Source organism: Podarcis tiliguerta (assembly GCF_965153285.1).
Source record: "Podarcis tiliguerta genome assembly, chromosome: 1".
In the NCBI taxonomy this organism is placed as follows: Eukaryota; Metazoa; Chordata; class Lepidosauria; order Squamata; family Lacertidae; genus Podarcis; species Podarcis tiliguerta.
The window spans coordinates 105,548,414-105,566,367 of record NC_139534.1 but is presented as its reverse complement, the minus strand read 5'-3'; the positions used below and the strand labels follow the sequence as shown (position 1 = coordinate 105,566,367).

Below are 17,954 nucleotides of genomic sequence, written 5' to 3'. Positions count from 1 at the left end.
CTTTTTGTTGCAAATATACCCAGTTCTCACCTCTCCCACAGCTGAATTGCTGGTTGCAGCTTTCCTCAGAGTCTGTCCCAGCTTGCCAACTAAAGCATTCTCTCTGTTTACAGCCAGTCTTTTATTTTTAAGAAAACAAAAACAAAAACAGGCAGAGACTGCTACATGGCTTTGCAAAAGAACACTTGTTCCAATTGTGTGTAATGTTTACTTTCTCATTAGTTGCAAGTTTCACGAACAATGCAACCCACCAAACTTAGACTGCTTCTTTATAAGGGTCTTCCTGCAGAGATATCACCATCAGTTCACCTCAAGGACCACATGATGGATTCCAACCTCCTTTGCATCTAATCTTGAAACTTGGCTCAACTTCTCCAGCTCTGGAGGATGACTAAACATTAAGGCTCATCTCTCAGCCACCAAAGGTTCATGGCCCCAGTAATGAATGTGATCCCTCCCATCCCCCTTTCATGATGCATTTCTTTTGCAGATAAACTTGGCAGTTAACAAGCTAGGAAAGAGAAAAAAACAAGGGATAGTTGGAGGAGTTTGATGAGAGGACCCACTATTCTAAAGAGGAATAATATGTTTCAGACATTTCAACACAGGCAATTGCTAATGGATTAATACAGGCTTCGTTTTCAGTAGAATTTCACTATTTATTACCTAAAATTAGGCTTGATGTGAACTACAAAAAGAACATCCATCTTTAAATATAAATATGATCCAGTCATATTTAAAACCTTTTTCTTCTTAATTGTAGAGACACAAAAGGCGACAGGCAACAAGCATGTTGGATGGTTCCTTAAACAATGCTCCAAAGGTGTTATTTTTTTAAAAATCTGTGAACATTTTCTAACATGATATGTTTGCATTTGGCTCATAAGTGTCTGTACACATTCTGTATTGTAGTAAGACATGTTAAATATTCCATGTGTGAACTCCCACACCCCCACACCCCAATTATGTTAACATACTGTAGATCTCACCTCCTCTTTGGGCCCTACAGCCCCACACCTTATTGCCTCTTCCTCCGTCCACAACTCACAAATAAAATACTGATCACAGACAACACTCCCTGGCCCTATAGCTAGAGACACCCACAGCACACCATCTTCTGAAATGTTTAATTACTTTGCAGCAGCTCACTAGTCAAGAGGAAGACCAGCTCAATCCTGCTACAGAAAGGCAGTTAAGCAAAAAGACTTGTTGTTTTTCTTTAAGTAAAAACCTGGAAAATACTGTCTGTTGGGGGGTGGGAGAGTGGTAAAAGGCAATCAGACTTCCTGGAAAAGATGATGGAAAATCCACAGCCAGAACAGATCCTATGGAACAAGAGAACTAGGAAACATGATACTGTGGAGCAAGTGCTTTGCACTCTTGAAGCAGGGATGGGGAATTTGCAACCCTCCAGATGTTACTGGGCTGCAACTCCCATTATCCCTGGCCATTGACCATGCTGGCTAGGAATATAGGGAGTCAGAAGACCATCTGGAGGGCATCAGGTTTCCCTTCACTGCTTTAAGCTGCGTCCCTTACATAATACATGAGCCCTTTTGTGCACTGTCCCCTCTCTCAGCTACTGCCGAGTTCACACTGCTCTGAAAGCCAATTGAGCCCAAGGAGGCCATAAGCTAATCAACAGGGATGAGTGACGAGCGAGTATCATTTGTCGCAGCAGCATCTCAGATTCACTTGCTGCCTGGGAGGGACATCTCAGCCCTGTTTGCAGAACAGGCTCCTTTTAAGGTTGTGGCCATACTAGTCCTCCCCACATTTCAGTTTATCATCCTTTATCATCCCAGGGCATGTCTTCTGCATACACACTATCTGCAATGACCATTCCAGATGCAGAGATTCCCCCCCCCTTTAAAATAAGTGCTTAAATTGTCCCGACTGCACCCACAGCCACCAGCCCACCTATCCATCCATGTTTTTTGAGAAAGGGACATGGATGGAGCACTGAGACGTGCTACCACATTTAATTAACAAGGTGGCTTAAGTTTTTTTAAAGGATATACAGGTGCACTGGCACAAATTTTCCGCTAAAAACATATGGCAGACAGAAGGGCAACACAGGGCTTCAGTCAAGGACAGACATAGAAAACCCCACACTTTTCATTATCTAGAATATGATTGGCAGAGGTGGTGGGCACACAGACGGACCAGAAAAGAGGGCACAAACAGTGATAGATCCACAGGATGTGATGTGGCTGGTACCCCAGTTATATGTTACTATCTGCATTTAAAAAAAAGGCTATGGGTATACCTTAAGAATAATCAGTGTGTGATCTTTAAATGACAACGACAAATCAACACCTTGATAAAGAGAACGAGCAAGGGTTGTGTTGCTAAAAGAGAGGGAGCGCAACACATCCTTTTTTCTTTAAAAGGGAGAAATACTCATGGAGTCAAGTCATATGGATATGCTCTTTGCATCCACATCACACTCCCACTTTGAAAGGCTATGATGCTTTGCCAATGCACTCGAGACCCCAGAATAGCACCAGAAAGTAAAGAGATGGAAAACTGGTCTCCAACCAATCTCTTGAATGCATCACAATGGCCGAGGGCCACGGTTAGGCCAGTTAAGATGCTACTATCCTTCATTTGGCTTCTGCATGCAAGAAATGTCTCCTGAGCTGCCCGCTATGAAGGCTCACTTCCTGGGACATCAAAGCGGCCGGCTTCACCTTGCTGCATGAACTGCAGGAGAGCGCTGTTCTCATCATACAAGGCACTCCATCATTTGAAACAGAAGTACAAGATGGTGGTTTCAGGGCATATGCAAAGACAGTGCTTGCTTTCTCCTGGCTCCAACTCGATAAAAATATTAAAATTTTCCGAAGGTACAAATTCAAAAATTCTTCCACAGGATTCAGCTTTTTGATTCCAGACCCTACTTCTCCTTCTCCGAGGCCTAATACCAGATTGATTCTTTCAGAAATAAGGGTGGAAAAAATGCCCCTCTAAAGGGGTTAAAAGAAGTTCAGTTCCCGTTGGGCTGGCGGAACACAAGTGTCTCCCCATCAACTCAGCAAAAAGGACGACTTTTCTTACCAATACTGTACAACACCGCAACACTGTCTGGCAGAGTCCACTGCTTGTGCAGTTTGTTTAGCTGCTGGATTACAAAATATATATATAAAGGGGGAGGAAATCACCCCTTTAAAAGTCAGAGAAGCGAACTCCCAGAACGCCCCGTACCCCACAGAATAGTGCTCTGGGGGGTCAGCATTGCAAGAAATACCTCGGAGGAAGCCAGAACTTCATGCCCCCTGTGCCCCTTTCCCCACACATTGCGCCCCTTGTGGGCAGACTCGGTCCAAACAAGTGTCCAGAAAGCAATCCTTGAATGGTGAGAAGACTTCTTTATACTCTGATTTGGTAACCGTTGAGATCTGGCATAGCTTTGGGCTCTGTAGGCTTCTTCTCTCCAGATGGTCTAAAGGGTAGGAGAGAGAAAGGGGGAAAGTGAAATGGAGTATCGTTGTGCAGAACCTTTTCCAACTGTTAGAGAGAGGGTTGAAGACACACCTCTCAATGCCCCACCTAGATACTACAGTGATGGGAGGGATTTTCAGCCAACTGGACATGCTGAATGTTCAAAGAGTAAGTTCAGGCAGAGGTCCAAGTCTTGGCTTGGCCAGCCACATTTTCAGTCCCCAACTATCCATCTGCTTTACCCTCGGGGGACCTCGGGAGAGATGATGGCAGCTTTGGGGAAGGCTGGAAGTAGTGCCAGCTTCTTGCTAAGCTTCCCCACGGTGATCTGGCCAAGCCAGAGGGGAGTGGGTGAGGTTGCAGATGGCATGGATTTATTTTCTGCTATGAATATCAAGGAGACAAGACCTTCTTGACTTAGAAGCAGGTACAGATGTCTGCCCCAAACCTGTGCAACACTGAAGCTGCCATCCTAACACATCCTTGCTAGGGAAGAAGTGGGGATCCTTTGACCTGGCAGATGTTGCTGGACTACAACTCCCATCAGCATCAGCAAGCATGGCCAATAGCCAGGGATGATGGGAACTGTAGTTCAGCAACATCTGGAGGACCAAAGATTCCCCACACCTCTGCTGAACATAGTTGGGCTTATGCCTAAATAAATATCTGCAGAATTGCTCTGTAGGACTGAGGGCTCCACTCAGGAGCTGCACTTAAAAGTTCAAAGATGGCAAAGAAATAAATGTAACAAAGTTGCTAGTGGGTGCTATGATCAACATCACAACATCCAAACAGATGGAAAGCGAGGTGTTGCTGAAGTAGCGATCAGAGGCTGTATGCACCCAAAAGATGCAAGTAAATTTTTGTGACATGTGCCTCAGCTCACAACCAGCTATAAGTTTCAAAAAGTGTGTACTGCAGATGTGTTTGCATGCTTAAACTACAATAAGTTGTTACAGCTATTGGATTTTAATTAATGGTATGTACAGTGGTACCTCAGGTTACATATGCTTCAGGTTACAGACTCCGCTAACCCAGAAATAGTACCTCGGGTTAAGAATTTTGCTTCAGGATGAGAACAGAAATTGTGCTCCAGCGGCGCAGCAGCAGTGGGAGGCCCTATTAGCTAAAGTGTTGCTTCAGGTTAAGAACAGTTTCAGGTTAAGAACGGACCTCTGGAACGAATTAAGTACTTAACCTGAGGTACCACTGTATATGCTATTGCTGTTTCATATAAATCATTTTTCTATATGCAATTGCTGTAACTGTTTTTATATAGACAACTGTTTCAAATACATTTTTATTATATTGCAAATTGCTGTGGAAGGTCTCAGGGGAAGTGATTCGTAAGTGAAATGAATAAGAATAAATGAGGAGAGAGATGGGGACAAAAGTCCCACATCCGGATTGGTCATCTACATAGAATCGACATCCTTTGTGCTCACCGCCGTTCTGTCCGGCTGTTGCGACGATGTGGACTGGATTGACTTCGCTGTGGGGATGACACATCCTTCTTCCTATCCTTGGTGGGCGATGGTGGCCCTGTTCCTTTGCTGATCTAGGAGGAAGAAAGTGGCAATGAGCAGTTGAAGCCATTAGGTTCTTCCCACAGCAGCCATGTAAATTCACATCCGACAAGAGCAAGGAGAGGGAGGTTACGGCGGAGAATGCTAACACTAAGCATCTATGCATAGCTCCTTCTGAAATGTTCAAAGCACATAACCAATATGTTGCATTAATCAACCTTCTTCAACTTGCAAATCTCCAGATGTTTGGGACTACAACTCTCACCATCTAGGACCATTGGTCACGCTGGCTGGGCCTGATTGGAGATATAGGCCAAAAAAGGAATGCACCAGGATGGAGAGAGCCTTGGTTTTACATTCATACCTTGGTTTTCAAACAGCTTAGGTCTCAAATGTTTCGGCTCCCGAATGCCGCAAAACCGGAAGTGACTGTTCTGGTTTGTGAACTATTTTTGGAAGCCGAACATCCGATGGGACTTCCGCAGCTTCCGAATGGCTGCAGAGCATGGCGGAGTGAGATTTTAATCAGGGATGGCCCAGCTCATATTCTTGGCCATTTTACTGTGCCAACTCTTGGTGGTTCTGCATGCATTTTACTACAGTGTGAGCTGCCTTGAATCATCTCACATCAACACCTTATGAATTTAAAGCATTTTGCTGTTCCACTAGAAAATCTCCCAGAGTTGCTTAGGTATGATCAGTAAAACTGGTCTCTGCCCAGATGCTTACAATCTAAAACAAAAAGGAGATAGGAAGGGGGGGCGGGAAAGCAAATTATACACTAATTCTTACAGAAATATAGTAGTTATTGTGCAATGACCAACTGGAATATAAAACAGTTCAGGGAGAGGAGGAACCAAAGCAAGCTGCTCTCTCAGCAGAGCTGAGAGAATAGCCCTGGTTCTGTCTGCTGCAGCCTGATGGAATCCTAGGTACATCTACAGAATAAACGAGATACTGCGGCTATCAGTTTGTTAATAAAAACACAATATAAAAATGGAGTAAACAGACAGATCTGAGACCTGGATCAATGGAGAAGCAAACAATTCTCCTCTCCTTTCCATTCCTTAGCCCACTTCTGCCTAGCACTCAAGAGACTCTTAAAGACTTTGCCCTAAAGCATGGCATATAAAATTCATTAACAGGCAATCCAAGTAAGAGGATTCAAGGACAGCAAACACGGCGTCCTCCACAAATCCCATCAGACCTCGTCAGCATGGCCAATAGTTGGAGCTGTTGTAGGGAGGGGAGAGGAGGTTATTGGTTTGTTCTTTTTCTTATTATGCATTTTGCGTTTTTACCTTGTATTTTTGTGCTGTGAACCACCCCTGAGATCTACGGATGAAGAGCAGTATACGAATTTAATGAATAATGATTATAATGGTCATGATAGTAATTGTCCAACAACCTCTGGAGGGAACCATGTTGGCTACCCCTGAACTAGACAAACTCAACCGAGGGCTTTTGGCTTCAAGGCTTGACCCCAGCAAACAGAACTCAGCATTAATAAACCACTCGCAAGCTAAGAGCATCTCCCACCCTCTCACCTTCAGCCTCATGTCACGGGAATGCCTCTCAAGTTCCTTGCGGAAGTCCTCACGGCCCAGCTTCTCCACATCCAAGATGGAGTGCTTCCACTCTATCTGCTCCACACTATGTGGGTCATGGGACACACATTGGCCAAGCTTCACCTTTTTTAGGGTGTGCCAACAGCGCCGGTAGGCCTCCTCATAATCAAAGATCAGTTCGCTCAGTGTGCGGAAGGTGGGCGCTTTGTACATGAGATCCTCACGCCGACTAATGCCCAGGGCACCGTAGCGGCCCCCAAAGTTCACTCCCAGCACAATATGGCGGAAGTAGTTCCCTGAGAAGTAGGTTTTGAAGCTGATGGGGAAACGCTCCAGGGTTGGCATGTTGTTGGTGAGGTAACTGTGAATGGTGAAGCATTCAGGAAACAGGTGGTACAACAGAAAGAAGGATATAGTAAGGGCCCTTCCCCACATCTCCAACAATATCTTAGTCACCTTGGTTGATTATGTCCAACTCTTAGGACTATGCAGATAGGTAGATCTAGATAGCAAACCCCATTGATCTCACCTGAAGATACAAGTTGAACAGACCTGTCTGCTTTGGAGGGACCTTCTCCCCTAAGTGATATCTACATGCAGTCATGCACTTGGGCATAGTCCTGAAGCATCAGTGGACCAAAAAGACTATTTGGTACAAAGCTCATTTTGTTCTTCTTGGTTGAGACACAAGAGAACTCCCTGCCTGAGGAAACTCACCATGCCCTTCCTTGATGTTGGCCTTTTGACACCTCCTGATTTTTTTTTTTTTTTTTATGGCAAGAATTTGTTCCCCTAAATGGAATGCTTGGTAATACCAGATGTATTTTGCTAGCTGGTTTGACAGGACATGACATGGTGGGCTTCAAATGCTACAGTATTAAAGCCCTCCTGTTGAAATTACTGTGCTTGAACTGATATGCACACACTCCCCTGAGAGAAAAGGATACATTCCCAGGATCACAGCTTCCAGACACTTGATTGGCAGAGCCTCTTTTGTCATTTCTTTGGCCAGATCCATCAGCCTATGGAACAAGACAGGAGCAAGAGAATTAGGGGGGGGGGGAGCTAGTGTCAAGCAGAACGTAGGTAGAGAGAATGGTCTGGGAGAGAACACAATGGTCTGGTAGCACAAGGACAGAGGGAAAAAACCCTTTGCTTGATTCAGACTCAGTTCCTCACCGCAACCCTCTCCCTCGCTGTTGACACACGGTTTCCCTTCAATAATTCAGTGACAATTCATCTTCGAAGCCAGACTGCATCCTGAACATATATTTGGATTAATTTCTATTTTGATCAAACTCACGGTGTTTCTCTTCTGTTATTCGATGTCCTAAGGTAGGAGGAACAAGTGCAAGGTGGAACGGAGGTCTGCAAAAAGCCACGTGTAATCAGGAATGTGCAGCTCCAGTGTTTGTGAAATGAGTTGAATGTCTTTATATAAGCAAGACATCAATAATGACAGAGGTTCTGAGATACTATGCTGCATGGAGTTCAGGGATACTGAAGCAGGAAGTATATGGACTGTGTAAGGCTTATAAATCCAGAAAATAAAGACAGAACCTTGCTCTTTTACAGACTATTATGCATACTTTCCAGGACCTCAGCATCTGGAAGAGTACTGTGCTCTTGTACTGTACTTTGGGCAAGAAGTCAAAACTCTAAGCAGCTGCATCCAACTTAAAGAGTTCAGTTTTTGTGCTGTGCCTCCCCTGGGAGGCAAGTCATTGAGACATCAGCCAACAAAGAGCTCAACCTGGGCCTTTTGGCCAGCCTCAGTAGAGTCTTCAGAGAAGGTAAGATCCAACAGGGATGACTTCAGAGTGATAGTACTTACCCAGTCAAAGGCCTGCTTTTCTTGATTTCAAAGAACTGTGTCCCAGTGTGATTGTACCTGGGAACAAGGAATTAAGGGCCACACAGATTGGAAGAGGTGACTGAAGGGGGGAAAGTTGCTACAATCACAAAACTCCTAGCTAGCAAAGCATCAACAGCACAAAAACAACAAAAAGAGAAATTGGGTGCTCTGGGACAAACTAGATGTGCTGCTAAATGCGTAATTAGAAGCCATGCCAAGGCTGTTGCTTTTATGATTTAATAGCAAGTCCATAGCTCCCAATTTTCATCAGGGCTGCAGTTGTGCATGGAGAAGTTTAACCCTTCTCCCTCTGGCCACAATACTGATGAAATTCTATCCCCTCTCTGGCCATGCAGCCACAGAAAAGCTCCCACTGGTGCCAGTTGCAGTCATGGGCACCTACACAGTTGGCTTTTAGCATAGCCAAGAGCCTTCAGCAACATGTTAAATCCCTCTTCCTTACCAAAGCTAGGCAGAGGAGAGCAGCACATTATCTCCTGTCTCTGACCTTCCTCAAAGAATTAAATGCAGAGTTCCTCCTTTTGGATTGCACAATGGGCATCAAGTAAAATGCATTTCTCACACCAGAAGCCTGCAATGGATTAACTTCATCTTGCTTACACAGAGGATGCTGAGATGCCAAGGGAACAAACAAAAGGAAGCTAGTTTTAGATGGCAAAACCACAGGCTGTAACAAACAGCAGTTTCCTTTGGGAGGGGACTGGGCTTCTTTCCCCAGTTGGTCTAAAGTGCCAAGCAGGCAGAAATTCTCTTTTGTGGTCAAAGCAGGGAACTTGCCCAGCTTCCCTTTTCATTCCTTGGCAATGTGGCAGAGGTTAAAAGGATACTGAAGCTCCCTGATATAACGCTGTACAGCTTCCAGGCGCTCAGGGATAAGAGTGGACGGCTGGAGCGTAGGCACACTTGGTATGGGAATCTGTGCATAAGAGGGTGAGGGTGGAGGCAAGGTATGAGATCACCAAACAGACATCAACTTACAGACACAGCCCACACCCAGACACAGCACCGAAGGCACATTGAATCATCGTTCCACAGAACCACACGGAATAGCTCATTTTTATTACCGGTCACCTGAGGTTAGTAATGCAGAGCAAGAAAGCAAGAGAGAATTATTCCATTTTCAGATAAGCTAAAAGACAAGTCTGATTATTTCAAGAAATTCTCAAAAAAGGAAAGAGCTGTGATATGCAGGATGAGCTGGGAGGATACCACAAAGTGATTTGGAAAGCAGTTGCAGCTGAAATAAAAAATGTGCATCACAGACTTAAGGAGCGTTATGCCAGCATTAACAATGATAAGTAGTAGCAGCAAGTAGATGCAGGTGAAATGGACAGGTTATTCCTGTGAATGAGGAACACATTTCACATCTCTTAGGGAACAACAGTGCAGGAGTCCCAGCTAGCAGTATCACGCAGTCACTCTTAGCAGAAGGTGATTAAAATGAGGGGTAGGAATTAGAGCACCCACAGCCACTCCTAGTGCTGTAGCGCTCATTACTATTCAAGATGATGATCCGTGGTCTAAAATCTAAGCATGCTAAACACACAGAGACCAGCCCTTAGGCAGAGCCATTAAAGGTCTATGACTTCAGGTGGGTGCAACATTTAGCAGTTATTAGTTTCTCCAGAAAGGGTGTGCACCCGAGAAAGAGAAAACGGAGAGCTGAAATGTATTTGCCAAGCAAAGTCATAATGCTAGATGGGCTTCCAGAAATGCAGTGCAGGCACTTGGGCATTTTTAAGGTGTAAGAGCTGTACAGGAGAGAACTGCCTGGGAGATTCCAGGGTTTTTTCTTTTTTTAAATCAACAACACACTTCTTAAGCCAAGGAGCTAAGCTACAGATAACAAGTGAATGGTGGAGGCACAAAAACCTAAAAACAAGCAAACCTCCACACACAACCTTCCAAATACTAGAAGAGTTGCTAGTCAACCTAATCCATGCAGAAGTTGTGCCTTATCTAAATTGCAGCTATGTTAAAAAACAGTACTCTTGGTTGCTTCCTCCTCTGCTGGAAGAAGCAGAAGTTGCTGTTGCTGCTTCTCCCCGTCTGCTTTACCTCGAGCACATATGAAATATTCCCAGTGTAACTGAAACCAATTAAAAGTGCAGAAGAATCTCCTAATACCTATAACTAGTCCTTCACTTAAGCAATTAAACTGATGAGGAACCCAGTATACTCTACACAAACCTGGGCCTGGAGCCCAGACTAGGTTAAGGTTTCCTCTTTATCCAGGATCCTAGTCTTCACTTAGTGAAAGGGAGGGAGGGCAGAATGAGAGACAGTAATCTGTCCCTTTTATCTCAGAGCTAACTGATAAGCTGTGTTAATGCTTTGTTGGGACACTGCCCTGCTGCTTTCCACTCAAAATATGTCCAAGCAAAAGCTTTAATTGATCCAAGCAACTGCTAAAAGGAAACATAAATCTGTGGCTGCTAGCCCTTTCTGAAGAGCTTTGAAAAGCAGAGTGTCATGCTTATGGCTACTCAGTGAAGTCAGCAACACAGCCAAGAAGAGACAGTGTGCTTGTCCACATCAGAGAAAAATGTGGATTTGCACCTGCCTTTCTCCCCTTTAATGTAGGGGTGTCCACACGATGTCCTCCGCTTCCCCCTTTAAATGCATGGCTGTTTGGTCTTAGACATTTTGGATTTTTTTCAAGGATTGAAAGCCTGCTCTTCTTAAGTTTGATTCCTGAGCCACTTAACAGGATTAGGAATTGTTTCATCAGATTCAGGGGAATATCTGAAAGAAGCAGAAAAGTTTGCATGTAATAAGATGGTCTCCATGTGGACGGGCAGTGTGCATTCACTGTAGGATACCAACAGAGATAACTGGGCACCTAATGCAACATTAAAGTGGTCAAGGTTTAGAGGGGCCCCAACAAAGACAATGCTTTACTGGAGAGTCTACATTGTAGAAGATTTGCAATATATTTCCTCAGAGGCAGGACAGTGGACACCATTGTTAGTTTGCAGCAACCGCTCCCACACAAAATACTCACATTGCATTTTGCAATACAGACAAAACCATAAATCTAAGTGTGAATTCCTGGCATTGAACTACTAGACTTGCCAGCCACCCATGTTTGACTCTGAGAACTTGGGACTGGATCTCATCCAGATATGAAGTCTGCAGGAAAAAATATCACAGAGATGCTTTGGAACTGTGGAGATTTGGCAGGTCTAGTGTGTTCTAGCATTAAATCTCAAAGCATCTAGGGAAAACATTTGGCAATAATATACAATAATAAAGTATCATGTACCTTTAATGTGGTCTTAGGTGGTACATAATATAGCCAAGTACTAACTCTGAGATGCACTTTTGTCCACTTCTTTCATAATAAACAAGTCCTTCTGGATATTCTATAACCATTATTCCCAAATCTCCCCTTATGGACCTCTCTAAACCTCAACATAATTGATGGAGGCCTGAATCGAGTGTTCCTTCAAGCTCAAGCACAGAGTTACTCCATGGATGCAGCCATGACCCTACTTCATCCCATCGAAGGAACATCTCCATGGCACCTACTTAATTGGCCTTTCTGCACACCACAACTTTTTGTTCTCCCACAACTTTTTAACACCCTCCCATTTTAAATTAACATTTTAATATTAATTACATTGAACAATTTATACTTTTTTTGGCCTTTTACAGCTGGGCTGTTTTTAGCTTTCTGAGATCAAGACCACTTGATACAAGTGGCTGTGGCTGTTATTAGATTTTGCTCTCTGTGCTCATTATGGATGATATGGTGGCATTTGGATGGTATTTTATCTATTTTGTTCTTCTTCTTCTTTAAAAACTTGTCCAAAAACTTTCTACACATCACCCAGAGAACTGTGTATTTTTTTTATAATGAATAAATTATGGATAGCTACCCAACCTTACTAAAGAGCATAAGGAAGGGAAAGACAGAATAGGAAAGACATAGGAAAGACAGCATTTGGTGCATTGCAATGCCAGCTGGCTGAGTTGGGTGAGCCAAGGGAGACAGCAGTCTGGGGAGAGCAAGGACAGATGGAAAGCCAGCACTCTTGAAATGGAGAAGTAGAGTGGACTCCACTTAATACTGCTTGCACTCACTATTAACAGATGTTTGGTCTGAGGCAAACATGCTAATCATCTGCCATACATGGTAACAGCAGCCAAGGTCCCACTCATGCATGTAGTCCTCAGCATGGAAGCTACTTGAAAATGCAGCCATGTGGCAAACCTTCTGGTTTTGGCACCTTTAACTGCTTGCTACCGTTGCAAACCCCTGGAAACTTTCCCCCGCTGTTGGTGCACAACAGGGATCCCGTCACATGCTACTGAGGAATCTCCCTAGATCAAGGGTGTGGAGAACATAGCTGAAGATGTATGGGTAGCTCTCCAGGCAACTGGCAGTTAGGGATGTACAAAGGCATTGCTTCTCATCCTGCCCCATATCAGTCGCACGCAGCACTGTTTCCATTCCACTGCAGTTTGCCTTCTGCCAAAAACTGCTACATAATTTACACAGATTATAAATTATTCTAGTTATGTTGTCATTGTGTTATCACGCCTCATTCATTTCAGTGCAAAGGAAACACAATACATATTGTTTGTGGACTAAAAGAAACCACAGCAGTGAATATTGATCGTATTCACTGGATTGATTTCTACTTTGGACATGGGGTGAATAAGTGAACTTTGGCCATTTCTGTTCCTGTTTCTATTTCAGTTGCAATTCATCAGCATCCCAATTTCCAGTAAGAGCTTCTGACTGCCAATTGTCTAACACTAGGAACACCCAGAAAGCTCTCCTACCTCCAATTATGTTCTGGGTGGGGTGGGATATGCTTGAGGTGGGGCGAATGTTTTTGTGAAAGAACTTGTGTGCCAGATTCTGGTTCTGGCCACAAATTCCTGGGCTGAGCATGTGCTTAGAGGTATCTGGTCCACCCTGAATCCATTCTTTGCACCTCAGGATTTGGACTGCAGGATTCTATTAAAAACCCCAACCGCCCAAGCTCACTGGACTAAGGGCTGAGACTGTTAAGGTTTGTGGCATTCACATTTTGTCTGCCTCCATTAAAAGTTGATACAAGTTGGCTCCTACAGCTCTTTTGCAACTCTTTTTCCTGAATCTTCCCTATGCACTTAGTGTCTAGATCACTTCAGGCACCTTGACCAAGCTCAGACCACGATAAATGCTGACGGCTACTAGTCATTTTTGCCACAACATAATAAGATGGCTGCTCTGATCTGGAATGTGGTTTCCTACGTCGGTTCATTTCAGAGACACCTTCAGCACACAGCAAGTAAGAGCAATCCTTAGTCTGTGGGTGTGTACACACATACAGCTGTAAAGTGCATTTGCTGCCTTGCCTTCTGCAGATGCATCTTCTGGTCTGTGTACACACTTCGTTGCCATCCTACAGTTGACATACTGCTCTCTTGGTGTTTTGTAAGCACCTTTTGGTTAGAACGGTTATAAGTAGTCGCATGTTTTACAATGCATTCTGAAGCATTTCTTGTGTGGAAGCTGAGAGCGCCTTCTCTGGCAACCTCCTTTTGGGGAGGGTTTTACAGTGGTGCCCCGCAAGACAAATGCCTCGCAAGACGGAAAACCCGCTAGACGAAAGGGTTTTCCGTTTTGGAGGTGCTTCGCAGGACAAATTTCTCTATGGGCTTGCTTCGCAAGACGAAAATGTCTTGCAATTCCTGGGGGTTTTTTTTCACTCCTCACCCCCTTTTTCTAAGGCACTAAGCTGCTAATAGCCTTTTAGCAGCTAATCCGCTAATCCCTTAAGCCTTTAATAGCCGCTAATAGCCGCTAAACCGCTAAAAGCGCTAATCCGCTAATGGGCTTGCTCCGCTAGACGAAGAGACTCACGGAACGGATTCTTTTCGTCTTGCGAGGCACCACCGTATGTTGTTTTGGGGCTTAACTCGTGTAGCCACTCCTCCACACTTTCATGGAGATTCGTCTGAGAAATACCCAACCCATTCGGTGTCCTGGACTACCTCAGAGATCATGCTTTAGCCCCACTCCCCCTAATATATATCAGTATATTGATACTTCAATCTTAGGAGAGTCATATAGGTTTCGCTAATATTTTATTCTTTAAAAGGAAGGGCAGAAATAGCCTCCAATAAGCGATTGTGCCCTTTAAAAACACAGGTGGAAACAGCAACCAATAACTCTTTCTCCTTTGTATAACTGGAAAGGAGCTGGCTTCCTCCACAGCATTTAAAAATAATAATAATCCCCACAGTTTATCAAAATCCCAAAGCTTTGATCGGCTTAATGTTGCAATGGCTATAAACTTTTCCCACTAAAAGCCGTATTATCTGACGTCTTATGGTGGCAGGTCAACAGATTTGAAGCTTTTCTATTTTATACGTTGCCCTTTAACAAAATGTAGTATCTATATGTTGCCCTTTAAAAACCACAATGTCTCCAGTGGAATCAAATGGTGTAACAGGGAGCCTGAAGTGCCTTTTCTGCACTCCTCTTTCAATAAATGAAACTGTTGTAATGTTGCGTGCCTGGTGGCAGGACAAAGGGAGACTTTGAGACCTTTTCATATCATACTGTAGGCATCAAGAGTAGTATACTAGCCTCATCCGTCCAGTATAAAAATTATGGCAAGACTTTTCCTAATACCGTCTCTTCCTCAAAACGGTTCCTTTTCTAGCCCAAACTAGTTGCAGTATGCCTATTCTGTAGCCCTTTTGCAAGTCAGTTCTCAACACATAGTTATACAGTCTTGGATGATGATGTGCATGTTATTCAGTTACTTTACCCCGCACAGGTCCCAACCTCATATGCTTTCAGCATTAATATTTTAACAAAGTTGTTCAAAAGCCGGATAGTGCTATCAGAGGCTACTTGAGTTACCTCAATCACTCATGCACACAAAGGGCACTTCTGGAGCCAATCTGAGCACACTCCTCATCAAAACAGGCAGCATTCCCAAAGATTGTTCCAATAATTCTGCATTCCCTTGTGCTGCTATGAAGATCCTGACTCCATTAACAAACAAGAAGTCGCTAATGCAGACGACACAAAAACATCAAAGACCTGTTGATACCATCACAGGTATGCAAAGGCAGAACCCAGCAGTTTGCATGCTCACTCTGCAGTTCACCTCCTTCCTCACTATGAACTAGAATCTTGAGATTGACGGGTTTCAATCCCAGATTCCCCCTCCCCCTCCATCTTCCCATTTCATTCATTCGCCGGCCTGTAACTCCGAGATTCAGTTCACACCTGCCTTCGTCCTGCACAAAACAGCTCCCTCTCACCTTGGGCAGGTCACTGGCTCCCCGGATCCTCAGGGCCACCCTTTCTCCCTCGGGGTGGATCTTGGCCACGTGCTTCCACATCCTCTCCCAGGTGGCCTCGTTGACGGGCAGCCCGCCTCGGTTGACGAAGAAAGGGACTCCTCCATCTCGGAGATCTTCCTCCGCATCTTCTTCCTGCTCCTCGTCTCTCTGCGCCACCCCTTCGCTGGCCTCGGACCTCCGATGCGCGGCCGCACCGCTCCCGCCGTCCACTCTGCCGCTCGACATGCCGGCGGCCGCATCCACCGGCTCGGCGTCCCGCTCGCTTAGGGCGCCGCCGCAGCGCCGGGCCTCTGGCGCTTGCTGGGGCCCGAGCTGGCCGCTGCTGGAGACATGGCAGTTAGCGAGCCGAGGCCCTTGAAGACAGACGAGACAAAGAGGGTGTGGCTCATTCACGCCCGGAGCCCGCAGCGCCCAGGGGAGCCCAGGGCCGAACTCGCCCGCCCGCCCGCCAACCAGGAGGGCGGAGGAGCCCCGAAGTGATTGCACGAAATCGCCCTCCGTTCACATGCAGGGGCGCAGCAATGATGCGGATTTGGGTGTTGGGGTTTGCGGGTGGGAGAAATGCATACTTAAAAAAAATGTTCCTAATTCTTATTCAATTTGAAATTCCTCACTCACCTAGCAGGGCATCGCCAGCCGGTAGAGCAGCAAGTCCACGAAACCATCCCAAGGGAGCCAACGGAGAGACTCGCCGCCCGCCCGCCCGGCGGCTGAGAGAAGCCAAACAAAAGGCGGCGGCGGCGGCGGCGGCAACGGGAGTCAGGCGCAGGCGAGCGGAGGAGCCGCTCTTCTGCCGGCTGCAGAAGGGAAGAGAGGGAGGGAGGGAGAAGGAGGCGGGGTGGTGCTTCTCCTCCTCCTCCTCCTCTTCCTCACCCTCGCGGGGTCCTTCTGAGGCGCAGCCCAAAGCCGGCCGGCTGCGAGGCAGGTGAGCTCAGCTCCTGTCACAATGCCAAGAGCGCGGCTGCGGGGCGAGGCGGGCGCGCGCGGGAGAGAAGCCGGGGAAGGGGCGCGCGCCGTGTGTGCGGCTGAGCCGGAGGGACAAAGGCCCGCCCGCCCGCTCTGAGGCAGCGGCTCCCTTTGCCTGCTGGACTACGAGGAGGAGGAGGAGGAGCCGGCGGGGCAGATGCTGCTGTGGCTGCTCCTCCGGCGCGCGAGGGCCGCGGTCTGCGGAACCTGCAGGCGGCGCCTCGGGCCCAAGCGCTCGCGCAAAAAATAGATAAGCACCAGCCTGGTGCTGGCTGTGCTCAAGCGCCCGAGGGCGACACCGGGGGGCGGCCGCCGCTGGGTCTCTCTCCCTCCATCCCACCCACCCCTGAAGCCAAATTCGCCCTGCGCATGCGTTGCTTCCTGGCAGCCGCGGCTAGTTAAAGGGACAGTGACACCCCCCGCCTCAAATCAGGCAGGCTGCTGCAAGTTTGGTTGTAGCCCGAGCGGCAGAGGAGAGAGGGAGGGGTGTCTCTCAGCCCAAAGCCCCCTTCTTTCCTTCCCTTTCTAAAGCTGCAAGCAAGACGCGCGCCCTGCTGCGTATTCTTAGCCCCGGATTTTGGGAACGGGCTGTTGTTACAGTGACACTCTGTACATGCTCAGAGGCAATTGTCTTCAGGTTTTACTTCGCTTGCTCCAGGGCGGAGCTCGCTGGCATTGAGGACAGGCTTCTGCATGGGGGCGGGTATTGTTTTTGTTCGTTATTGTTCTATATAGAATTGTGTTTTTATATTGTAAAACTGTATTTTATATTGTAAACTGTCCTCTGATCTTCCAATGAATGAATGAATGAATTATTCTTTTCTGTATCTGCTTAAAACATTTTAGTTCAGGCACGCCTATCCAGACATGTAGAAATTACATGTGTTTTATCTCCTTTTTGGGTAATGTTGGTTTTAACCATCGCTGAAATGTTATAGACACCAGTTTTTAATTGTTTTTATAATCAACAATTGTAATGTTTTATATTTTTGTTCACTGCTTAGAGGGTTTTCTGACAATCAAGCAGTATATAAATTTTGTTAACTGAAATAAAAGATAAGAGCTACACTATTGTACAATTTCTGACAATCAAGCAGTATATAAATTTTGTTAACTGAAATAAAAGATAAGAGCTACACTATTGAACAAATAGTGGGACGCGGTGGCGCTGTGGGTAAAAGCCTCAGCGCCTAGGGCTTGCCGATCGAAAGGTCGGCGGTTCGAATCCCCGCGGCGGGGTGCGCTCCCGTTGTTCGG

At 45.9% G+C, this 17,954-nt stretch overlaps 1 protein-coding gene across 3 annotated transcripts; it reads right to left on the bottom strand.

Annotated features, from left to right (window-relative positions):
• Nucleotides 1-638: 638 nt before the first annotated feature.
• On the bottom strand, nucleotides 639-17,051 carry VASH1 (vasohibin 1). 3 transcript variants are annotated; one of them, XM_083441783.1, is made up of 8 exons: nucleotides 16,350-17,051; nucleotides 15,690-16,084; nucleotides 9,242-9,330; nucleotides 8,373-8,429; nucleotides 7,486-7,560; nucleotides 6,518-6,899; nucleotides 4,890-5,002; nucleotides 639-3,445 (listed from the first exon to the last, which is right to left on the bottom strand). In XM_083441783.1, exons 2-8 carry the CDS (start codon nucleotides 15,954-15,956, stop codon nucleotides 3,373-3,375), a joined length of 1,056 nt encoding a protein of 351 aa, XP_083297909.1. In that variant the 5' UTR covers nucleotides 15,957-16,084; nucleotides 16,350-17,051; the 3' UTR covers nucleotides 639-3,372. The 3 variants fall into 3 exon arrangements, with proteins under 3 accessions (XP_083297909.1, XP_083297908.1, XP_083297907.1); XM_083441782.1 differs by having other exon boundaries at nucleotides 15,690-16,050; XM_083441781.1 differs by having other exon boundaries at nucleotides 15,690-16,053; nucleotides 16,350-16,676.
• Nucleotides 17,052-17,954: the final 903 nt, after the last annotated feature.